The 25,865-nt window shown below is 42.6% G+C and overlaps 2 protein-coding genes across 2 annotated transcripts; both read left to right on the top strand.

Annotated features, from left to right (window-relative positions):
• Positions 1-156: 156 nt before the first annotated feature.
• Positions 157-2,421, top strand: foxd5 (forkhead box D5). The gene has a single exon (XM_058069557.1). It carries the CDS (start codon positions 1,143-1,145, stop codon positions 2,106-2,108), a length of 966 nt encoding a protein of 321 aa, XP_057925540.1. The 5' UTR covers positions 157-1,142; the 3' UTR covers positions 2,109-2,421.
• A 711-nt stretch (positions 2,422-3,132) lies between these two features.
• Positions 3,133-24,803, top strand: pgm5 (phosphoglucomutase 5). The gene is made up of 11 exons (XM_058071777.1): positions 3,133-3,764; positions 8,054-8,216; positions 8,325-8,471; positions 8,854-8,979; positions 9,061-9,251; positions 10,904-11,058; positions 12,840-12,955; positions 17,959-18,094; positions 19,301-19,484; positions 23,086-23,223; positions 23,954-24,803. The coding sequence occupies exons 1-11, from the start codon at positions 3,507-3,509 to the stop codon at positions 24,041-24,043; spliced, it is 1,704 nt and encodes a 567-aa protein (XP_057927760.1). The 5' UTR covers positions 3,133-3,506; the 3' UTR covers positions 24,044-24,803.
• The last annotated feature ends 1,062 nt before the right edge of the window (positions 24,804-25,865 follow it).

Raw genomic sequence — 25,865 nt, forward strand, 5'->3', positions numbered from 1 at the left:
TGCTACTCAACCTCAGATTAAGTCTGTGCACGGTTTTACATCATCATTTCTGCCATTAAAATATTTAGTGGTGCTATCATGTGAGGACCATTACACGCACGCACACACACGGTCGTGGGTCAGGTGAGGAAATGGGTGGAGTTTTCCCAGTTCCTCTCATTTGCATTGGAGATTTTTTTTTGTTTTTCCGCACATATCCGCTCTTGGCCTGGCTTTGCTTTGAGGATGGTTCTTTCTTTATTCAAGCCGGGTCGTAAATCCGAGCCGGACCCACGCAGTAGCGCCGAGCAGCGCGGTGCAGCTGGGCCGTTTCCTACTCGATTCTGATGCTGATTGGCCTCGTTAAGAACGCCATTGGCTCTTTTCTGCGATGCCTGCGGGAAGTCCCACCACGGCCATTTTCATGGTCGCCCCCCCTACGGCCATCCAGAGGTGGCAAACCAAACGAAACGGTGGGGGGTCCAAAGATGGAAAAACTTGCTTATCACGAGTTAGGCGTGGTGTTACATTTCTTCCTCAGCAATTCCCGCCCCCAAGATTGTGTCATTCTTATATTTTGAAAAGTTTTTTAATGTGCACGTGTTGGCCACAAACTCATTTATAGTTAAATTTTGCATTATTTACTTTACACGAGACGCACATATGTATAAGTCTGCATATGACAATATAACAATAATAATATTACAGGAAATGCTTTTTTAACAATCATATTTCAGTTTAAGGTTAAAATAGGGAAACACTAACCTATAACATTAAATATAGAGTTTGATATATGAATTGTTGCCAATACACATGCGACAATATTAAAAGTTGTTTATAATATTGATTAAATATTTTCCATCTTCCGGTATGTTTAAAATATACAGTTTGTGATACAGTGCATGCAAATGTAAATAGTAACTAACTCGCATGCATAGTTTGGCTGTTTTGCCCCCCCCCCCCCTCCCCCCCGTAGTGAGGGCCCCTTCTGATAGGTCCAGAAGGTCCCCGGGGGGAGTTCGTCCTGCTGGGCAAAAGCCTCCCAGCGTATAAAGCTTCTCCCGTCTAGTCAACAAGGAGGACAACCGCATGCACTTTTACGCACCGCCAATGTCTGCGCTATTAATTTTCTAGCTGTTGAGCCTTTTTTTAATAGTGTTGCCATGACACTCTCCAGTGAATACGAAGCGTCCCCGACGTCTCTGGAGGAGATCGACATCGTGGGCGAGGACGAAACGAGCACAGCCCCTTACCCCAGCGATGATGTCAGCTCCGGGGCCGAGTTCGACTCCTCCGGGGCGGACTCGTCCGCGGAGAGCGAGAGCAGCTTCTGCGCGGACGCTCCTACCACCTCCTCCTCCTCTTCGTCATCCTCGTCTGTGAAGGCTCAGAGCAGCCTGGTGAAGCCGCCGTACTCCTACATCGCCCTCATCACTATGGCCATCCTGCAGAGCCCCATGAAGAAGCTGACCCTCAGCGGCATCTGCGACTTCATCAGCAACAAGTTCCCCTACTACCGGGACAAGTTCCCGGCTTGGCAGAACTCCATCCGGCACAATCTGTCCCTCAACGACTGCTTCATCAAGATCCCCAGGGAGACCGGGAACCCGGGGAAGGGCAACTACTGGTCCCTGGATCCGGCTTCAGAGGACATGTTCGACAATGGCAGCTTCCTCAGACGCAGGAAAAGGTTCAAGAGGAACCAAGCAGCTTTCGGGAAAGACGGACTCATGTTTTCTAACTACTGCCCGCCTTTTGGGCAGCCGTATCCCGTCCCCTTGCAGGTCGTCCCCCTGCAGGATTGCGTCATGATGCCACCGAGGTCGTATCACTTTGTGCCGCAAGGCAGCGGGAAGTGCAGTGTACCCAAAGACTTGAGAACCCAGCTGAGCACGACAGAAGCAGCCGGCCGTGCCGCTCAAGCGAAATGCTCCTTCAGCATAGACTCCATTATGAGCAAACCAGCTCCCTCTAGTGGTGCGCATCGGAACACCACACTTTACCCCCATTTCATGTCCAGCTCTGCAGCCTGCTTGGTCCCTACACTTCTGCAGAACCCCAGAACTGCATTTGGACCTTCTCCCATGTTGAGCAGCGAACACCTCAGACTTTCATACCCACATTGTTGAAGTGCTGTTTTCATTGTGTCATTAAGAAGACACAAGTTTGGCTCATTTCTTAAAGAAATATAAGGCCTGCATGATATTTATGTGCGTTAGCATGGTAACACGTGTCAAACGAAGCGATGTAAATAATATTTAATGGTAATATATGAGTGCAATTAGCTCAGTGCTGCAATAGTCTTGATGGTGAATGGTTTTTAATAATGAATAAATATTGTTAAAAAATACACACATGATTTCTAGCGATCTGTTTATATCGGGAATATTCCTTAAAAAACAACACTCTTGTCTTATAAACGATCTTTGATTTGTTTTTTTGGGTTTTTTGCAGTATCGATCCCTGAAACCAGAAATGTGATCTTGTCTGTTTTTTGCAGTATGATCTTACAACTATCTTGTCATATAAAAGATCTTTGACTTGTGTTTGCAGTAGGTCCTTAAAAACGGCATTATTTATTTATTAATATATGTTTCAACATTAGTTTTTGCTGCTGAAATAATGTGCACTTTTTTATTTTTTGTGTAAAACATATTGGGTTCAGACAATATAGGTACTTTATCGGACATTTCATAACTAAATCAGAAACACCGGACACCTTACTTTATAAGGCTGTATAACCACGTGACCTGTCCTAGCCAATGAGCCAAGAAAAGGTGATAAAACTAATAAAATATAATTAAAATATATATATATTTGTAATGTATTGGACTGAAAAAAACGCGTAATTACAGTTTTAAAGTTGTAATTTTGTAGTATTCTTACAATCAATATTTATTGTTTGATATAATGTAGAATTAAATCCAAATTAATGCCATGTGATAACGTGAGCTTAATGTGCAATATTTTGTCTGCCGCTAGAGGACGCTGTTGACCAAATCTTGTCGTAAACTTCTTTTTGCTGACTCGAAACCACCAAATAAGCGTTGGGTTTCAGTGCAGATTTAAAAGTGTTTATAATTGTTAAAAGTCGAAGACAATGCTATATTTTCTCAAAGAATGTTTCAGAAAAAGAAGACTAGTTTCGCCATTTTAAATAGGATTCACACTATAACGCATATCATATTTTAAATAACAATTTCAACACTAACATTATATGTTATTTAAGTCCTATGTCAGTCCGGATCAGGCCCAACTCTCCCGTGCCTTCACTCGGAGTCTATTTCTATTCATGGTCTGGCTCTGATTGTGGACCCTCCCAGTGTGTGTTCGGTTTTTTCTAGTGTCAGTTGTTCATGCTTATTAGGAAGAGAGGGAGTTGTCAGAGGTTCGGTACTGAGGGATGCTGCTTCTTTGGGCCACAGCTACCTAGGTGAGGACATCTCCGACCCCTGCTCAAGCAAACAACCTGTGTGCTTCCATTTTGGACTACCTCACCACTAAAAGTCCAAACCAAGACCAGGAGCATGGAGACGAGCCCCATCCCGGTGGTGACAGTCCAAACCACCCCCTTTGATGACCAGAGACCCGGTACCAACGGACTGCGGAGGAAGACGGCCGTGTTCGAGGGGAAGAAGAACTACCTGCAGAACTACATCCAGAGCGTCTTGTCCTCCATGGATCTGCGGGACCGGCAGGGGTGCACCATGGTGGTGGGCAGCGATGGACGCTACCTCAGCCGGGGAGCCATAGAGGTCATAGTGCAGATGGCAGCCGCCAATGGGGTGAGTATGGACGGTTTGAGCTACTTTGTCATCAAGTCATACATTTTATTTTGTGGCCTTTTAACAAAATAAACCATCACTTTTTTTTTAATTTAAAGCACAAACAAACGTATTTGATGACAGTAGCTATTGGTATTAACCAAAAATGGCGGCCTAACAACCACTTAGCTTAATAGCTAGGCTGTATTAGGAAAACATGCTAGGAAAACTATTATACGGTCCTTTACTTTCTGTGCTTTATTAACGTATAACAGCAATGTAATAAATCAACATTCAAGCCCACAAAATCCACTTTTAGCAAGCATACTTTCAAGCTGTGACGATTGTTTTCCCTGGTCGTAAAAGTCACGTCCTCATGTAGTCTATTGTTGCTAAGCAAAATTCATAAGGTTCAATCTAGAGGCCACATAATAAGCCATTGACAAAATTTGCATATACAAGCCACACAAAATGAATGGCAAACTAGTAGATGGAAAGTTCACCACAACCTGAAGATTGATTGTGCAATCTGTATTTTTGTATGATTGGGTTTCTGTTGAAAAAGTCACCTCGGTTTTTGCCTACTGTCTCTGTTTTCATACAATATTGAATATAACAAACTGGTCCATTTCCATCATCTGCACTGTGACCTTCCACAAAAGTGCCCAAACAAAGCACCCTTGACATTGCTGACTCAGTATCCATGCATTTTAATTGACTGCTAAATAACCTGCCATGGGGCCAAAAAAAAAATTGTGAGTGCCAGCGCTTTGATAAAACAGAGACAAAAATGCCTCGTTTCAGTGCATTAATCATTGAAAGCAGGCGGTTAGACAGAGGCTGTGTTTTGCCATAATTTGAAAATACATTATACTATTGTTGGAAATACTATTAATGATTTCAAGTGCAAATGAAAGTAAAAAGGAATATGTAGCTCATGGTCATTTATTAACAGGTATACAGTAGTCCTTCGTTTATGGCGGTTAATTGGTTCCAGATCCATCTGCGATAAGTGAATTTCCCTGAAATGGTGGATGCAATATTAATAAACTGAATATTTTCACAGTTAGCATAGAAAACCTGTTTATGACTTTCTAAATACATTCATTCATTCATTTATTTTCTACCGCTTTTCCTCACGAGCATCGCGGGGGGTGCTGGAGCCTATCCCAGCAGTCTTCGGGCGAGAGGCGGGGTACACCCTGGACTTGTGGCCAGCCAATCTCTGGGCTTTCTAAATACAATTTCTACCATTATTAGAGCTCTTTAGACATAAAATAACACCCGTATAATCACTCATGTTACCCAATATAGTAGATATAATGAGAGAAAATATCACCTCGTACTTCGGTACGGGACAAAAAAAAAAACAACCTTAAACCATATTAGGAAAGCAGGAAGTGAACAAATGTAACAGTTACTGATTGTAAAAGTACCAGATGGAGGGGTAGGATTTAATAAGCTTTGCTTCTTCCTACTCCTTCTGTGGAAGGAACTGATGTGGAACTGTGAACTGATTATGGGATGCACTCAATTGTAATATGATGCAGGTTCAAATGAAATAAAACCATTACCATTACCAAAATAAGCCACTGAAGATATAAATTAAATTTGTGCTTGTGTGTGTTTAAATAAATGTCTTCCTTTGTGTGGACAGGAAGTGACATCAGGGATTCAGAGTTGAGTTTTAGGTGTACTGCGGCCACAACTCTTGCCTGTGTTATTATTATAACATTTTATAGTTTTAGTAACAAATTAAGTCAGAATTTTCTGATCAGTAAAATTCCCATCACTATAGGAGACTAGTCGGTTAATTAAATAGATACTGTACATTTATTGGAACATTTATGTCATAAAAACTACTTTTTAATATGTATTCCTAGAAACATGACGTGCAGATAGGATCGAATTAAGTCATTATTTGTGTTATGCAGCAGTTCAATGACAGTTGGAAGAGTGAAGGAGAAAGAAGGAAACCCCTACAGCAGGGGTGCTCACACTTTTTCAGCATGCGAGCTACTTTTAAAATGACCGAGTCAAAATGATCTACCCACTACAAAAATGCAAAACATCTATTTATTTTCAAATGTATTGAGGATTATTTGTACGTACAATGTATGTTGATGTACCTTACATAACCAAATGAGCCAATATTGCAAAACACACATAATTAACTATTAACATTTTTTGTAATTACCTGAGTTTACTTTGATGACTTGCACTGAATTGAACCAGCCAGGGATGCATAGTCCGGACAGTAGCTGCTGATAGCCAGGTTAGCCAGGCAAACGCACTTCGAAAAAGACATTGTGAAAAAAAAAGTCCACCTCCCATTCCGTATGGAAGTGATATGTTTTTGCCTTTTTACTCGGTCCAGCTACTTCACTCATTTTAGTGACCATAAACTTTAGTGAGGGCTTAAAATCTAACGCAATTCGCCGACTAGCTTAGCACTTTGCATCGTTGTTTACGCATGAGCGGTGACCTAAAGGTCAAAATTCAGTTGTCATCTGATTGGTTGTCCTGTATGTCAATCAAGTAACGGGGATGGATGATAGGCTGACATCGTAAGTTCTGCTGCACTTGAGACGTTGTTTGATTTGATTGGTCGCCCGAAGGGCAACATTCTGTTGTCATCTGAATGGCTGCCCTGTATATCAATCAAGTGACGGCATTGATGCCGGGATATTTTTTTAATGTCACGCCGCGATCGACCAGCGATCGACTAGTACCACCTCCGCGATCGACCGGTAGCTCGCGATCGACTTAATGAGCACCCCTGATCTAACGCAATTCGCCGACTAGCTTAGCACTTTGCATCGTTGTTTACGCATGAGCGGTGACCTAAAGGTCAAAATTCAGTTGTCATCTGATTGGTTGTCCTGTATGTCAATCAAGTAACGGGGATGGATGATAGGCTGACATCGTAAGTTCTGCTGCACTTGAGACGTTGTTTGATTTGATTGGTCGCCCGAAGGGCAACATTCTGTTGTCATCTGAATGGCTGCCCTGTATATCAATCAAGTGACGGCATTGATGCCGGGATATTTTTTTAATGTCACGCCGCGATCGACCAGCGATCGACTAGTACCACCTCCGCGATCGACCGGTAGCTCGCGATCGACTTAATGAGCACCCCTGCCCTACAGCCTACTTCATGATTGCTTTGGACCTGCATGTGAAGGGAATATGATTCTGTTTTTGAGGTCTTATTTTTCTACTTGCTCGGCCCAATGTCTCTAAGCGTCAGCCTTATCGTTATCAGTACTTCCATCCATCTTGCTCTATTTTCTGGCCAATGTTTGTTCCCATATCCTTCTCTGCTGCCAGAACTGAAGATGGCCCCAATTCATGCAACATAAATCTTGCAAGAGTGTGACGTATTGCATTTGTCCTTTTAGCAATATGAATGCTAAGGAGCATAAACATACATGTAAATTCCTCTCCCCTGAGGACACGCTTTTTATGGGATGCTGATGCCGTTACAAGGTTATAAGCAAGCTCGTTATAAATAGACAGTGTGGCTCCCTCTGTTGTGCTATTTAGGCTCCACTTGGCACGGAGATTTGGCTTTTTCAACTGGCTTGTCTATGTGAAGTGTTACTCTTCAGTTCTGGTGACCTATCATGAAACTCTTTGGGCACCAGGAACATCAAATGGTGTGAAAAAGTGTTTGCCCCATGATTACTTCTTTTTTTAGATCATGTGTGAAAATGTACAACTGTACAACTAAATACAAAATGCAGTCTAAAGTTTTGGGACTCTAGCGAACCACAGTGAGAGCCATTATCCACAAATGGCAAAAACATGAAACAGTGGTGAACCTACCCAGGAGAGTCTGGCCAACCAAAATTACCCCAGGGGCGCCACGGCGACTCAGCCAAGAGTTCACAAAAGACCCCACAACAATATACAAAGATATATACTTGCCTCAATTAAATCAGTGGTCTTGACTCCAGTATAATAAAGACACTGGGCAAAAATGGCGAAAACCGCTGCTGAACAAAAAGGACATAAAAATTTGTCTCAATTTTGCCAGAAAACATCTTGATGAGCCCCAAGACTTTTGCGAAAATTTGGTTCAGCAGCAGGAAAATTATTCAAAAAACAACCAGTAACGGCAAACCACTTCTCCCCAAATATGTCAGAGCTTCTTTTCCTGACACTTACACACAAACCAGTTTAAAACCAGTTTGAAATCTAGTGGCCATGTTAGAGTATACTCGGTGTACTTAGGTGTAGTTAGTCATACAAAGACTTGACCAGTTGAAGGGGAAGCATCAATGTCAGCTAGTGTCTGTGCTATGCAGATCGGTCGCCTGGTAATCGGTCACAATGGCCTCCTGTCCACCCCTGCTACCTCCTGCATCATCAGGAAGATCAAGGCCATTGGAGGAATCATCCTCACAGCCAGCCACAATCCCGGGGGCCCCGGAGGAGACTTTGGTGTCAAGTTTAACGTGGCGAACGGAGGTGAGGATGGATGCTTGACTTGCAGGACTTAACAAGAATTTGGTAGGATTGGCAAAATCAAGCCCTTTTTCTTATGTTTGCTCGACTGTTTGCGGTTTTGCATGGCAGGCCCATCCCCAGACTCGGTGATGGAGAGGATTCATCAGGTGAGCCGCACACTGGAGGAGTACGCCACCTGCCCTGACCTCCGCATTGACCTCTCGAGGTTGGGACGACATGACTTTGACCTCGAGAACAAGTTTAAACCATTTAGAGGTATGGTTACAATATTTCCTGGAATATAGTATCCACCAAGTATGTCAGTCTGGGTTTTCTAAACTTCAGTTGGCATGCTTTCTCTCGTCATGACTGTATGGGTTGTGAAACATGCTAGCATTCACTTCCCCACATCGTTCCCTTGAAAATAGGCCTCCAGACAATACATCTCATTGGCCTTAATTTGATAATAATATATAAATATGTGATAACAGGTCAAATGTACAGCATACATGTACCACTGTTAAAAAGCACACCATTTTTGATGTCTTTAAGCGTTGAGATTTAGCACTTTCTTCAGCAATCCTTGAACACACTTCCGTATAAAGGCTGTAATTTGACCACAACATCCTTCCTAATTAGGCTTTTGTCGTGTTTCTAGTGGAAATTGTGGACTCTGTAGAGGTTTACCTTCAAATGCTGCGAAACATCTTCGACTTCAGCGCCATCAAAGGTCTCCTGACGGGACCAGACCAGTTGAAGATCCGCATAGACGCAATGAACGGAGGTGACGCCATCATCGGTATCTTGTTTTCAAAACAAAATGAGGCTCTTGTTAGTGTTAATGGCATCTCCTCTGTTGTTACAGTGATGGGCCCTTATGTCCGTAGGATCCTTTGCGATGAGCTCGGGGCCCCGGCTAACTCCGCTGTCAACTGCGTCCCCCTGGAGGACTTCGGGGGCCGGCCCCCTGAGCCCAACATGACGTATGCCTCTTCCCTGGTGGATGCCATGAAAGGTGGCGACTTTGGCTTTGGTGCTGCGTTGGATGCAGACGGGGTGAGATAAGACTCCTTCATTCTAATGATGATAAGCTCTGGAGAAAGATAGACTGTGCTTTAGCTTTAACTGGCTGTCACCTCATTCTGAATAAAGTGGATTTAAAAGTTAATAATAATAATATATTTAATGTATAACACACTTTACATCAAATGAATGATTTCAAAGTGAACATTACCAAGTTCATGCTATCTTGATTCCCTTGACCACACTGCAAAGAGTTAAGGGTTGAGTGTTTTTTTTGTGCATGGAACATCGGTCAAAGAGTTATTTGGGCCAAGAATGGCACCTGTTTCTTTCATTTTGAGCTGACCTTGTCATTGGTACATACTGTATGCAGTATCATAAACTAATGGCTGTAGCCCATTGGGATACATTATACAAGCCATTTCTTGTTTTTATGTGGCCCGTGAGAAATGAAAAAGCCAACAGTGAATGTGTTTTGGATGTATTCACGAGCTGATAGCAGGGGAAAAACACAAATAGCATACCACTGAACCCAAAAAAGACCGATTTGATGTTTCAAATCTTCCACTAAGTCATCCAGTTGTCATCATTGCTGCTTTTTCTGGACACACGTACACACCATTTCCTAAATAAACGAGCTCGGCATCAAGGGAGTGATGTCATATGAGCTCCCACCAGGATCACAACTTTGAGGGTCATTAGCAAGAGTGTTTGGAAGATCTTACGTAATACTGTCATCTTTATCTCGGTCAACTCTCATCAGTCTCTGGACATACAACAGGACTACACATACACAAGTTGGCTTGTACTCTTATTATGTGTGACATTTAAATGTGAGACATCATTGGTTCCTTCACACTGCTAGTGCAGTTTGTTTGGTCAATTGTGGATGCCGTCATCCGAACCCTGGTGTGGTTCACTTGAGCTCAAATGTGAACGCTACATGGGCCTAAGACGATAAATTTTTCTCACACCTTGAACCCTGCAACTTGTGCAGTGGTGCACAAGCTAATATCGCGTTTTGAAGTCTGTGTGCTCACAGGTTGTGTTGAATAAACAGAGGCAGTGCATCTGCTCCAAAAGAGCAAGGTTTGTGAGTGTTTGTCTTGTAAAAGAGTGACTTTAGACGCCCTACTCCTCCAATGCTACACTATCACCGGCGAATTTCAAAAGGATGGAATGGCTAATTTGCCCGAAAGATGCCGAGGCTCTTTAGTTATCACGAAGAGGATGGCTTTAGTGGTTTTAGTTCTCAGGAGGGGGCGGCACGGCGGTCTAGTGGTTAGCGCGCAGACCTCACAGCTAGGAGACCAGGGTTCAATCCCCACCCTCGGCCATCTCTGTGTGGAGTTTGCATGTTCTCCGGGTACTCCGGTTTCCTCCCACATTCCAAAAACATTCCAAATTGTCCGTAGGTACGAATGTGAGTGTGAATGGTTGTTTGTCTATATGTGCCCTGTGATTGGCTGGCGACCAGTCTAGGGTGTACCCCGCCTCTCGCCCGAAGACAGCTGGGATAGGCTCCAGCACCCCCGCGACCCTTGTGAGGAAAAGCGGCAGAAAATGAATGAATGAATGAGTTCTCAGGAGGAGGATGAGGATGGCATTGAATGACTTAGGATAGGATACTGGTTAACTAGCCATGTTACGTATCTCCGCTCTTGATTGTTTCTTGATTGTATCAGGACCGCTACATGATCCTCGGGGAGAACGCTTTCTTCGTGAACCCGTCGGACTCTGTCGCCATCATGGCCGCCAACCTCACCTCCATCCCTTACTTCCGACAGCTCGGCGTAAAGGGCTTCGCCAGGAGTATGGCCACCAGCATGGCACTCGATAGGTACAACACACACACACTTGACCCAGTCAGTGTTACAAGGTGTTATTTCAGTCTCTGCAGAGTCTCATATGAAGAGTCACCCACTATGAATTAGATATACAATACTGTATACACTTTTACTCACGGCCTATAAATATTGTGTGATGTGTTATATAAGACTGGAGTAGAGCAGGGGGTGGAGGGGGCATTTAGTGAATGAGTGCCATCTCTAAAGTTAGAGCCATTAACATTGTTCGACAAGGGGGATGGGGCGGGATTCCCAGTTTTGCACCCCCACCATGAAGAGGCCGTGTGTCATGCAAACCACCCCACAAATGCATCACTTTTACATTATGATTGAGTGATATTTGACTTACATGATTCCTTATGGGAAATTGATTCGGTTAGCATATGTTTCTGTGACAGTCAGACCTCCGGGAACTAATCCATGATGCTAAGCAAGGTTCCACTGTATATTGTACATCCCCAAACATTTGCGATTCAACGGCCCGTAAATTTGCAAAATATATATTCATTCATTCATTTTTTACCGCTTTTTCCTCACAAGGGTCGCGGGGGTGCTGGAGCCTATCCCAGCTGTCTTTGGGCGAGAGGCGGGGTACACCCTGGACTGGTCGCAAAATATATATTTAATCATTAAAATCCTTATTTTTTATATATAATTTAGAAATATGTGATAATACAGGTAAAATGTACCTTATACATGTACCACTGATAGACATCTGACAATGTAACGCTTCACTGTTCTTGAACGCACCATAGTTGTGTGCTGTGATACGGTTTGTTTTGGTTACGGAAGCACTAGCTTGTCTGGTATCTATGAATTTGATACTTTTGAATGTGGGGCCTAAACCTGGATTGTGTTGTAACTGAACAATGGCAATTAAAGAGAAAAGGGGGAGGATTCTGGAGCTGTTTTATTGCAAATGTTGATTTGAAATTGTAGGAGAACGCAAGGGGGCGTGTGTAAAAAAAAATACATTTATACGGCATTCACTGTAGTCCCGAACATAACCCCCATAAAAAGTGGGGCTCTACTTTGACAACGTACAGCGGTAAACCCCCACCAGCGCTGATTTTGGCCACAATAGAACATCAGTCTTCCGGTGTTCGGGTCAAGAAAAAAAGTCCTGTTTCAAGTCCAGAGTAAGGCTCCAGCATGCTACACTTTTTGACAGAATGCCAGGCCAAAGTTTTAAAGCCCTCGTCAGAACTGGATGCTATGTTTGGCAAAATATGAAGTCAGGGCCAAAAGCCGGTAATGTTTCACCCCCACCTCATCCCTGCTTTGCTGCTTTGAATTCACTGAGCGCTTTGTAGTAGTGGAATTTTGTGTTGATGCTAGGTGAAAATGTGCTGTTTAGAATGCCAAAACCTCATCAGTCTTTATTTTTTTGTGGAATGTTTGGCTTTCCCTTCCGGCCCTCACGTCCTCCCAGGGACTCAAGTTGGTTTACTCTTATTTGGTCATTTATCAAATCCACATGTAAACAACTGCACAAGGCACTCTGTGGGCTTTTATTTATGTAATGATGGATACATGCACGCTGAAAAACCTTGAAATGCTCCCATATGTTTCCAAAGGGAACTCCAAGGGAATGTTTTGGTATTAGTTTTCACTTTCATAAGGCGGTTTTCATTGTATTTTGATGATTTAAAGTACAACATACTGGCCTTTTCCTCATATAAAGTTTTACCTGACTTTGAGCTTATGAAGTTGTTGCTGTTGCTGCTTTTCACGTGTCATGGTGACTGTCAATTTGACTATTTCTTCCTCTCAGGGTCGCCAAAGCCATGAAACTGGTGCTGTATGAGACTCCTACTGGTTGGAGGTACTTTGGCAACCTGATGGACTCCGGACGTTGCTCTCTCTGTGGAGAGGAAAGTTTCGGGACAGGTACCAACAACCTTCACTCACACAAACCCCAAACCAAAAATCCTACTTGACATGGACCAAGATGGAGTAAATGAGTATGTGTAGGACGGAGAATTGTTCTGGTAATGGTGGTTAGTGGTGCTAGTGCTGCTAGCTGTTGTTGTTGATATAAGTGCTGTATTTCAAAGTTTAAAATAATTTGCTTCTACTTGTCAAGAAAATACTAATGGTAATGGTTTTATTTCATTTGAACATGCATCAGATTACAATTGAGTGCATCACATAATCAGTTCACAGTTCCACATATCCAAAAGGAGTAGGAAGAAGCAAAGCTTATTAAATCCTACCCTCCAATATGGTACTTTTACAATCAGTAACTATTACATTTGTTCACTTCCTGCTTTCCTAATATAGTTTAAAGTTTTTTTTTTGTTTGTTTTTTTTGTCACGTACCGAAGTACGAGGTGATATGACCATATAATGACATAAGGGGTACCATAGTAACCGTCAATATAGTGATATGTATAGCACATCATGACTGGTTCAAGACTCTTCATCCTTGTATTTAGCAAACATAAACTGCTTGTATTGTTTCTTGAATTGGCTCATCGTTGTGCATTGTTTGAGGGTCTTACTCAATCCATTACATAGTTTGATTCCACATACTGAAATGCTATGGCTTTTTAACATAGTTAAATGTTCTCTATAGGCGACATTATGAATTATCCTTACTGACCTTTTTTGCAGTACATTTAGCGAGTGAAAATTGCTTTTATAGTTATTACCCCATATTTCCACACAATTAGTAAGATATGGTAGAACCATGGAACTATGGAATATATGTAATAATTGGAGCTTATTGCCATTAGAAATTAGTAGGATTGTAGTTTTTTCTCAATTCCGAAACACAAAAAGCCTGTTTTTTGGGTATTTTGTATGCATAGTAAAGCTCTTTCATGACACATACAGCTTACCATGTTTGTGAAGGATGTTAACTGCTCATTTAGTGTGAATTGCTGCGATACAATTGCAAAGCACAAAAGACTTAAGAAATTTGTAGTATTTTTTCACAGAAGGTAAGACAAGGTTGCGAGTTTTCTCCATATAGGGCGGCTTTGCGCTCCCTTCGAGATAAGGTGGGAAGCCCTGTCATTCTGGAGAAACTCTGCTCCTCCACATTGAGAGGAGCCAGATGAGGTAGCTCTGGCATCTGCTCAGGATGCCTCCCGGCAGCCTCCACGGGGAGTGTTCAAGACACGTCCGATAGGTAGGAAGTCTTGGGAAGACCCAGGACGCGTATCATTCGATCTCTTTCTTAAAATATGTTATGTTTTAAGTTAGCTGCTAGCTAATGATACAGTACAGTACATTGAGTACAATGTGTTTATGACGGCAAAGAAGGCCAGAAGGAGAAATATTTTTTTTCCCTTCTCTTTCACACACCCTGCCCACTCACTGTTTCTCAGGCTGGAGCGCATCCCGACTGCCATCGAATAGATGTGAGGCCTTCGACCCTGGCTGCGTGTGTAAATAATCCCCGTTCTTCTCCTATAAAAGGAGACAGGAGCTCTTTCTGAATGACTGCAACATACAGACAGCACATGTTGCTCCTGTGTCTGCTCTGCATGTTTCACCGGTTTCTTACAGAGGTTATCTTGATAAACACAACTCGATCGTGTCTGTGGGTTGTGAAGAGAAATGGTAGCAAAGAGCAAACATGACTGCAGGGAGCAGAGAAGTGAAAGGAAGGCTGTCTGCAGAGGAGCACATGAGCTGTCTAGCCTTTTAAGGCCAAAAGTCTTTGCAGAGGGGAGCTTTGCTGGAAAGCATCTCAGCTGTGCAGCACTTTCACTGTGTGCTCAGCTATCACTGCTGTATTATGATCAAGGAATGTGCAGACCAGCTGGCCCACGTGCTCACAGGCATCTTCAACACCTCACTGGCCCAAGCTGTAGTCCCCCCGTGTTTCAAGTCCGCCACAATAATTCCAGTGCCCAAGAAACCATCTATTACATGTCTGAACGACTTTCGGCCCGTTGCACTCACATCAACCATTATGAAATGTTTCGAGAGGGTGGTTAAGGACCATATCACCTCCATAGTCCCCCCATCACTCGACCCTTTCCAATTCGCGTACCAGCCGAACCGCTCCACTAAGACGCCATCTCCACTGCTCTCCACCTGAGCCTGGAGCACCTGGAGAAGAAAAACGCCCATGTATGGATGCTGTTCCTAGACTTCAGCTCAGCATTCAACACGATCATCCCCCAGGACCTGGTAGGCAAGTTGGAGCCACTGGGCCTCAAGACCTCCCTGTGCAACTGGCTGCTTGACTTCCTCACAGATAGAACCCAGTATGTCAGAGTGGGCAACAACACATCCAGTGTCATCTCCCTGAACACCGGCTCACCCCAGGGATGTGTTCTGAGCCCCCTGTTGTTTACCCTAATGACCCATGACTGTCGCCCCAAGTACAGCAGCAACCATATCCTGAAGTACGCGGACGACACAACAGTTGTGGGCCTCATTCAGGACAACAACGAACTGGCTTACAGGGAGGAAGTGCGACACCTTGTGGATTGGTGCAAGGCGAACAACCTGATCCTGAATGTTGACAAAACAAAGGAGATCATCGTCGACTTCAGGAGATCCAGACCCAGCCACACTCCACTCAGCATCAACGACACAGCCGTAGAAGTTGTGAACACAGCCAAGTACTTGGGGGTGCATATCACGGACAACCTCGGCTGGTCACTCCACACCTCCGCTCTGGCGAAGAAGGCACAGCAGCGACTGCACTTCCTGCGGCGGATGAAAAGAGCCTCCCTCTCCCCTCCTATCTTTACCACCTTCTACAGAGGGACCATCGAGAGCCTGCTGACCAACTGCATCTCCGTCTGGTCTGGGAGCTGCAAGGCCTCGGACTGGACGTTACTGCAGAGAGTGGTGAGGACAGCGGAGAAGATCATCGGGACCCAGCTCCCCCCCATTAAGGACATAGCAAACAGCCGGTGTGTATCTAGAGCCCATCGGATCTGCTCTGACCCCACACACCCCCAGCATGGACTGTTCTCTCGCCTGGCATCGGGGAGAAGGCTCTGCAGCATCCGCTGTAGGACGACCAGGTTCAGAGACAGCTACTTCCCCCTGGCCATCAGACTGCTGAATGCCAAATAAGCCCCTATACCTTTACTTACATTATTATTATTTATTTAAATTATTTAAATTATTTGGGCAATTTACTGTTCACGCTGCACTTTACATTATGTTGTTCATATTTGGTGTCTATTCTATCTATTTATTCTCCACATTATTATTATTATTATTTATTATTACTTATCTTCTTTTGTGTCTGTTATTATATGGGAGCCAGGCAACAACATTTTGTTGGCAATTTCACTACTGTGTTTTTGTGCAATGACAATAAAGGGAGTCTATCTATCTATCTATCTATCTATCTATCTATCTATCTATCTATCTATCTATCTATCTATCTATCTATCTATCTATCTATCTATCTATCTATCTATCTATCTATCTATCTATCTATCTATCTATCTATCTATCTATCTATCTATCTATCTATCTATCTATCTATCTATCTATCTATCTATCTATCTATCTATCTATCTATCTATCTATCTATCTATCTATCTATCTATCTATCTATCTATCTATCTATCTATCTATCTATCTATCTATCTATCTATCTATCTATCTATCTATCTATCTATCTATCTATCTATCTATCTATCTATCTATCTATCTATCTATCTATCTATCTATCTATCTATCTATCTATCTATCTATCTATCTATCTATCTATCTATCTATCTATCTATCTATCTATCTATCTATCTATGATGTGTGATGTATGATGGTTGTCATGTGATAATAGGATCTGATTCATTATGAGAGCCTAGACATGAGGAGACAGGCAGCCAGACCGGCTTTAGACATCGGTGACTGTCATTTTCCTAACAGATGTAAACTACCAACAGGAGACTTGTATGCCATATGGACCGTATAAGACATGCAAAGGTTATTTCTTGTCCTTTTTTTCCTCCACGGCCTTTTAGGGAAGCATTGCTAACACATTGATACAGTATGCTTTAAAACTTCAGCATGCTTACAACAGGAACTTTGCAGCTGTCCTCATGAGCAGCCTAATAACTCTCCCAAGGCGAGTGTTAGCCATGTGTGTGTATGTTTGTGTATGGCAGGGGTGTCCAAAGCATGGCCCCAAGCACTGAAGACATCCATTCCCGATCCCTCTCTTGGATAAATGGGAGGATCGGAGCACGTCACTAATTATGAATTTCAGCCATGACCATCTTTGATCTTATACATGTTATACATGTTGTACATGTGTGGCTTGTTGGTCTAGGGGTATGATTCTCATTTTGGGTGCTAGATGTCCTGGGTTCAAATCCAGGACAAGCCCTTCTGTTGACAGCCATAGTATATGACAAGCTTACAAAATGGCTTTTAACTTGTATTATATCCGTCTTTGTACCAAGATGAGGCGCCAAAAAATGTATTCTGAACAAGTCAGAGCTTTTTTTCCTGTCACTCACACACATTAGTGACTTAGAACGGTGCAGCCGAGGCGCACAGACCCGCTGGTAAAAAAATGTTCAAGGGTTGTTAGCAAGTTAGCAACAGAAGGAGGACTAATGATACTAATTTTCAGATAATTGCATCTTCTTTGAAGCAGAGTCAGCAAAGGTCAAACAACTAAGAAGTCTGATATAATTTTTTATTGCAATATACCGGTGTTATTTGACTGGCATAAAAAATATGATTTGAAAAGATCATCCCGGCACCCAAGGCACTACATAATGCAGTAAAACTATTATTCATTCACTCCTCAGCAACACAGTGATGGTGGTGATCTACACTTGTAGTCACAGCTTCTGCCAATTTGTGCCTAGGATCGCACCGCAACCTTCGGGTTTTTGGACGACCTGCTCTACCTCCTGAGCTACTGCCCCTCTAATTAAATAAACCATTTTCTGCTGCAGGTTCAGACCACATTCGTGAAAAAGATGGCTTGTGGTCAGTGTTGGTGTGGTTGTCAATCATGGCGACAAGGAAGCAGACCGTGGAGCAGATTGTCAAAGAGCACTGGGCCAAGTTTGGACGCAACTACTTCTGCAGGTAACAAGGCATCACTGTACATTTACAAACGCAACCCTTTCTTTGCAAACCATCACGCCTTGTATGGCTGAAGCCAAAGATAACTCCTCGGCCTTCACCTCCGTCCACTCCTCCTTCAGTTCACCCGCTTTCCTGGCTGCTCTTATTTTAACGCCTCCCCAAAGAGACATGTAGATCAGTCAATGTCTCTGTTGACAGATGCCGCTGCAGCTTTTTGTGTTCCCACATTTTACTGAATGCATAGGGAAGCTGTATTTAGGCTTGCGACTATAACAAATTTTGTTGGATGATAATTGTCTCACAAATTCATTCATTCATTCATTTTCTACCGCTTATCCTCACGAGGGTCGCAAGGGGTGCTGGAGCCTATCCCAGCTGTCTTTGGGCGAGAGGCAGGGTACAACCTGGACTGGTCGCCAGCCAATCACAGGGCACATATAGACAAACAACCATTCACACTCACATTCATACCTATGGACAATTTGGAGTCGCCAATTAACCAAGCATGTTTTTGGAATGTGGGAGGAAACCGGAGTACCCAGAGAAAACCCACACATGCACGGGGAGAACATGCAAACTCCACACAGAGATGGCCGAGGGTGGAATTGAACTCTGGTCTCCTAGCTGTGAGGTCTGCGCGCTAACCACTGGACCGCCGTGCAGCCTAATAATATAATAATATCACATGAATCAACAACTAAGCGCTATACATAACATAACTTAAAACTGTTATTTCCAAATGTCCGCAAGACATGCTGGGTAGTCCCGCTGAAACAACAATATGAGCCATAAAAGAGTATGTTAAGTCCTCCTTGTTTATGTCTCTGGCGACCTAATCAACATATTTTGCAATCAAGCAAAAATGTTGGCAGAAATACTACCACAAGCTACCCAGCATGCCTTGCAGAGGGAATATATGGCTATTTTGGCATGGGTATTGCATATAGATATTTGTTTGTGTGCCCACATGCTGCAGCAGGTAGGTTACTTTGTGTGCTGACGTGTTGTGTTGTTTGGATTGCTGTTTCATACAAGCTACCGATTGCATCTGTTTTGGTCACTCAAACGTGCCACAATAGCAGTGCAGGTTACATTTCCAGCGATGCTTGCCCCCACCTGTTTTGCTGTGTAACCCAGGAAACCGGGTTTTGGATTCTACAGGGAAACTATCCTCATCTCAGAAGGTTTTGTGTGCACCATTGTCAGGTTTGACTATGAAGGCCTTGACCCCCGCGCTGCCTTTTACCTGATGAGGGATCTGGAGTCAGTCATATTGGACAAAGCGTTCACCAGCCAGAAGTTCGCTGTCGGAGAGCATGTGTACGGCGTGGAGAGGACCGACAATTTTGAGTACATTGACCCTGTCGATGGAACAGTGGCGAGACATCAGGTACATGTACAACCGTGTGTGCCCGTGTAAAGTGTAATCTCCTTCGTGTTAATATCAGTGTATAATATAAGTGTAGCATAGATGATGACCTCTCACTATTGACTTATGACTTTGCTATCATCCATTTGTCATTTGTAAGCAAACTCTAGAATTGAAGAGGCTTGTCTCCACCCTGACGATTTTCTAGCCGCCTAAGTGTTTATTTGAGGAATGGTTATTTGTGTCATCCTCATATGTCGTTTTGTGTAGAATCTTTAGCGACCATCTCATCTCGACTCACTTTCTAACACATCGGTGCATTCGGGGGCAGACCACCCACTCAGATTTAATGTTGTTTCATCTGCGGAGATCCATGTTTGGATATGACAGTGTATCTTCCATTTTAGACCATAAACACACACACACACAACTCACGTCCTTGCACACTTCCCGTCCACACCTCGTCCTCCTCTAAAGTTCTCCCAGCTGGCTCCATTGGGTCTTTTCTGAAATGTCTGGTGCTGACACGTGCCCCACCCTAAAACGTGCCACACACACACACACACATTGTACTTTGGAGTGTGCAACTTGTTGTCCATGTGAAAAAACATAAATACGTGTACCAACCCCCAGCATTGTTGTGTGACAGATGAAGAGAAATGAGGAGAATGTCAGTCAAGGTGCTAATAACACAAAGTAGTGTTACCATAGTAGTGTTACAGTCGGGTCCCTCAGCCTCGCTGGTAAACCCACTGAGGCCCAGTCGCGCCAATGTGTGTGTGTTATTGTAGCACACATTCCTGTCAGGCCGGAATTATATCAGCTGTCGTCTCCTCTCTCCAGGAGTCAAGCGCACACACACACACACACACAGCTTTTTAATACACTTTCAGAATCGTCAGAACTTCACTGGAGTTGTAGCACTGGATGTGTAGACATACAAAACGATAGTGGGACACTTCATTAGGTACACTGGCACAACTGCAACATTTGTTTCCTATTAGAAAAATTGAACTCTTTGTGGAATACAGTAGAGTAGGACTTGCAAACGGAAGTTTCTAATTCCTAACACTGTGTGATATCGTTGCCTTGCTGTCGGTCTAAGTCGGTGCGTCTGTTTTTGCAGTTGATTCTAGGGATCGACCGATATGGTTTTTTGGGGCCGATGCCGATACCGATTTTTTTCCATCACCCTTAGCCGATGGCCGATTTTGCTTGGGCCAATATTTGTGGCCGATACTGCTTTTGCTCCCTCGATTTACATGAAAAAATGACCATGATAACATATATTACAGGACTCATGTTTAAACAAATATTTATTGAATTGTAAACACTGAACACAGTAGGATTCAGCTTTTCTTAAACACACATTTAAATGGCATTGTCAACTTTAAAAGGAATAAATATTCAACCATGTGCAAAACATTTCTGTCGTAGTTTAAATTTATCTAGCATTGATGTGATGACTGCTCCTCCGCAGCGTGACGCGCACCCCCCCCCCCCCCCCACCCGCCTCCACACACACAAACACATCACACTGACACAATTTAGTACAAACATTTCTCTCATCATTAAAATTCAAGTTGTGCACGCTAAGGACCTCTCATAAGCAGACACGGCTGCTCCAATTCCTTCTGTGTGTCTGTGTGTGCTCGGAGTGTGCACTAGCACACTAGTGAGAGTGCTTTTATTCGTCTGTTGTGGTGGTATGTGATGTTTTTCGGCTTTCTCGTGTCACAGCATGACTTAAACTGTTATGCCTAGCGATCACCCAGTGAAATGTGATGGGCTTGGTAAGGTGTAAGAAGCAAGCTAATCTTTCTACTTGTGAAAACGCGCCCTTGTTGTGGTTCAACAGTGGGGGCGGGGTGCCGCGACTGTGTGTGTTGCGGGGTCCTCTGCCGCCGGGGCAACACAAAGCTGCCCCGCCAGATGCCTGACTGTAAATCATGCAGCGGAAAATATATCGGCGAATCCACGCGCGTAGCGGTCGATACCGATTCAAGGAAAAAACGCAAATATCGGCTCGATATATTGGCCGGCTGATGTATCGGTCGATCCTTAGTTGATTCCTAAGAACAGCAGAGTGCTCATGTTATTAGAGGATCTTTGACTCACACTTTAGAATTTTTTTTCTCCTAATTTCAACTTTGTAATCTTGTAATGCTGACTTTTTTGTAGTAAATATGACTTTCTATCTCATAATTATTACTTTCTGATCTTGTTCTTTCAACTTTATCTCATAATTATTATTTTTTAATCTCATAATTATAACTTTTTTTTATCTTGTAATTTGTACTTTTTGTCTCATAATGCTGACTTTTATCTAATAACCTTTATCTCTTACCTTTTATGTTGGAATTTGTACTTTTTGTCTCAATTATGAGTTCCTTATCTTGTGATCTTTATCTTGTAATTGACTTTTAATTCTGACTTTTACTTTGTAATTTTAACTTCTTATGTCATAATTATGACTTTTTATTTCGTACGTTAGAGTTGTTATCTCATAATTATGACCTTTTATGTCATAATTATGACATTGTTATATGTTCTTTTTTCAATGGCAGAAACGGGCTTCCGTAATAATTTGTTCATGTAAAGTTAATAAAAGATGAACACTGGGTATTTTAATGTCAAATTCTGAATAATGGTAATAGATTTTTACCAACATAAAATACCCAGAATTATTTTTTTTTGACCCAACCTCGGCCATCTCTGTGTGGAGTTCTGTGCATGTGTTCCCCGTGCATGCGTGGGTTTTCTCCGGGTACTCCGGTTTCCTCCCACATTCTAAAAACATGCTAGGTTAATTGGCGACTCCAAATTGTCCATAGGTATGAATGTGAGTGTGAATGGTTGTTTGTCTATATGTGCCCTGTGATTGGCTGGCCACCAGTCCAGGGTGTACCCCGCCTCCCGCCCGACAACCGGGATAGGCTCCAGCACCCCTGCCACCCTTGTGAGGATAAGCGGTAGAAAATGAATGAATGAATGAATTAATTTTTTAAAGTCTTTTTGGATAATCTCTTTAGGAACATAAACAATGTACATTATACATTATAGTTAGTGTTTTGCTTTGGTGGAAAGAATGCTGAAACCCTGAGTACTTATTACTGAAGAATGAGATCAGTTTTATGTGGCCCTTCCTGTATGTATATGATTTTTGTCATAGGGACACCAAGTGGAAGTTTGTCGCTATTACACCATAAAGAGGCTCATATTCATGTTATCTTGTCTAATTTTATGGGCCTGCCAGCGAAGCACAGCACTACTATCACTCATTTATTCTTCATTATTATGGTCTTATTCCTTTAATTCTCAAATCGTGTTTTTTGAAAGTGTGTGGCGGGTTGCCCCATGGAAAGCTCCAGGAGACTTCAGGGGAGGCACAGCTTGTTTAGAAGAATAAAGAAAAAAAACACAGCTTTTTAAAAAATGCTGAGCCAACTTCAAAGGCAACACGAATGGATTTTTGGTCCCTGGGGTGAGCAGAAAAGCCCACATAATATGCTCCAGAAAATGCAGGGGGGTAGCAGAGGCCCTAACCGTATTATTTAATAATATCTATTACTATATAATATTTAACTGATTTCATTATCAGTATGTTTGTTTGTTTTTCTAGGGTTTGAGGATCGTCTTTGGCGATGCGTCCCGTCTGGTGTTTCGTATGAGCGGAAGCGGCGGTGGGATGGGCGCCACCATCCGCATCTATGCAGAGAGCTTCGAGAGAGACCCTGAGAGACACAACAGAGAGACACAGGTACAGTGTATGAATGTGTGTGTGTGTGTGTGTGTGTGTGTGTGTGTGTGTGTGTGTGTGTGTATGACTGCTGACACAGCCTATGCTGTCATTGTAACGTCCCTTATTATACCTGGGTCATGTGACAATGTTCTCTTAGCACTGTCTTTATTTACATGACATGTAAATAATCAGAGAGGCAAAACACTTGAGAAAATAGAAATCAATTCCAAAATAATAACCCCAAATGCAATAGGCACAATGCTTAAATGATTATTTGAATTAAATCTAAATAAAACTTTTAAAAATGCATTTAAAAATAATGTCTATCAGTATTTGTACCAATTTTGTCAACAAGCCGTGCCGTTTGCGCATGGAAGATGCTGTGTGGAGTACAGTGTGGTTGTCTACATTACGTGCATTTGATAATGTGTTCTTAATGAAGAGATTAGCTACACTAAATGTACATTATTTTTTATACAATTAATTACTTAATGTAAAAAAATAATAATTATGTTCAAATTAAACGAAAATTAATTACCTGAAAATGTTAAAATGAATTCACTAAAATGTCAAATAAACAAGTAAAGTAAATGTACATGTAAATGTACAGTAAATTACAAGAAAATCTAATTAACATAAATGAATACATACAACATGAATATGTACAACTGATTATTCAATGAATGATGAATGTTAGCATGAACCCCCCCCCCCCCCCCCCCCCCACCAACTGGTCTGGTCACTGCAGGTAGTGCTGGGTCCGCTCATCGCCATCGCACTGAAGATCTCCAACATTCACGAGAGGACGGGACGCCGCGGCCCTAACGTTATCACATGAGTAGTACCTGCTTTCCATGTGTCTTCTGCAGCTTCATTCCGTGCACGCCTACCGAGGTGCTTATTTCAATTATTTGGAATAAAAAACAACAAAAAGGCCCCACACCGTTGTAATTAGTGACCACTATCACGTTTTCCTTATCTCCCATCAAGAATGAACTATTCGATTATGGATGAATGGTGAGAAATGGCATACATATTCTTCAACTTGCATGTGCCTTGGTTTTGTGTTTTATGTCGTTGTTTTGCATCTGTCATCAGGAATGACTCACCGACTTCCATGCTGAGTTTGTTGCCATGTTTCCCATGTTGTTTGTATGCTCCACTATGAAAGACTTTGTTGTCAAATAAAAGCAGGAAATGCATCACAACAAATAAATCTGAATCAAATAAATATGAAGAGTTTAGAGTTTTTAGGGTTCAATTAATATATTTGATATGAAGGTAATCCAATAGGAGAGTTAGTGTGCTCCAGAACAATGCAAGGCTTGTGTATTCTTCTTGGAAGTCAACAGGTTCTGCATGAAGATAAGAAAAAGAGCATTGATCTTTACGAGACATCAAACCGACACTGAGAACAGGAACTCGTAAACATGCTGATTGCCGGGGTTATGAGTTGAGGATGTCCCAGTGGATATCCGCATGTCTTCACCCAGTTAGTGCCCTTCTTTAACAGCCACTTATTGCACCTTGTTGCACCATCAGGCCTTTTTTTTAACATAATGTCACAGGTAATGTCTAAGAGGAGTAATAGAATCAGAAACGTATTAGTCCCAAGAGGTATAATATAGTATAGATATATTTTAAGTGTAATAAAATGTGTTAAAATAAATTGCTAGTTTTAGCTTATACTTCACTTCCACTCTTTTACAGAGACAAACACACACATAAACACTATTTTACACACTTTTCCTCTGAAGTACAGTGAAGAAAATAAGTATTTGAACACCCTGCTATTTTGCTATTTCTCCCACTTAGAAATCATGGAGGGGTCTGAAATTTTCATCGTAGGTGCATGTCCACTGTGAGAGAGATAAACTAAAAAGAAAAATCCAGAAATCACAATGCATGATTTTTTTAACAATTTATTTGTGTGATACAGCTGCTATTAAGTATTTGAACACCTGAGAAAATGAATGTTAATATTTGGTACAGTAGCCTTTGTTTGCTATTACAGAGGTCAAACGTTTCCTGTAGTTTTTCACCAGGTTTGCACACACTGCAGGAGGGATCTTGGCCCACTCCTCCACACAGATCTTCTCTAGATCAGTCAGGTTTCTGGGCTGTCGCTGAGAAACACGGAGTTTGAGCTCCCTCCAAAGATTTTCGATTGGGTTCAGGTCTGGAGACTGGCTGGGCCATGCTAGAACCTTGATATGCTTCTTACGGAGCCACTCCTTGGTTTTCCTGGCTGTGTGCTTCGGGTCGTTGTCGTGTTGGAAGACCCAGCCACGACCCATCTTCAATGCTCTGACAGAGGGAAGGAGGTTGTTCCCCAAAATCTCACAATACACGGCCCCAGTCATCCTCTCTTTAATGCAGTGCACTCGTCCTGTCCCATGTGCAGAAAAACACCCCCAAAGCATGATGCTACCACCCCCATGCTTCACAGTAGGGATGGTGTTCTTCGGATTGTACTCTTCATTCTTCTTCCTCCAAACACGCTTATTGGAATTATGACCAAAAAGTTCTATTTTGGTCTCATCTGACCATAAAACTTTCTCCCATGACTCCTCTGTATCATCCAAATGGTCATATGCAAACTTAAGACGGGCCTTGACATGTGCTGGTTTAAGCAGGGGAACCTTTCGTGCCATGCATGA

This window comes from Doryrhamphus excisus, chromosome 4 (assembly GCF_030265055.1).
Source record: "Doryrhamphus excisus isolate RoL2022-K1 chromosome 4, RoL_Dexc_1.0, whole genome shotgun sequence".
In the NCBI taxonomy this organism is placed as follows: domain Eukaryota; kingdom Metazoa; phylum Chordata; class Actinopteri; order Syngnathiformes; family Syngnathidae; genus Doryrhamphus; species Doryrhamphus excisus.

Bases quoted from the DNA above. Each gene is read 5' to 3' on its own strand.
- foxd5 (XM_058069557.1), top strand. From the start codon at position 1,143: ATGACACTCTCCAGTGAATACGAAGCGTCCCCGACGTCTCTGGAGGAG.
- pgm5 (XM_058071777.1), top strand. From the start codon at position 3,507: ATGGAGACGAGCCCCATCCCGGTGGTGACAGTCCAAACCACCCCCTTT. The intron at 8,472-8,853 runs GTATGGTTACAA...TCGTGTTTCTAG, and splicing joins CAAGTTTAAACCATTTAGAG to TGGAAATTGTGGACTCTGTA. The intron at 18,095-19,300 runs GTAACAAGGCAT...CACCATTGTCAG, and splicing joins GGACGCAACTACTTCTGCAG to GTTTGACTATGAAGGCCTTG.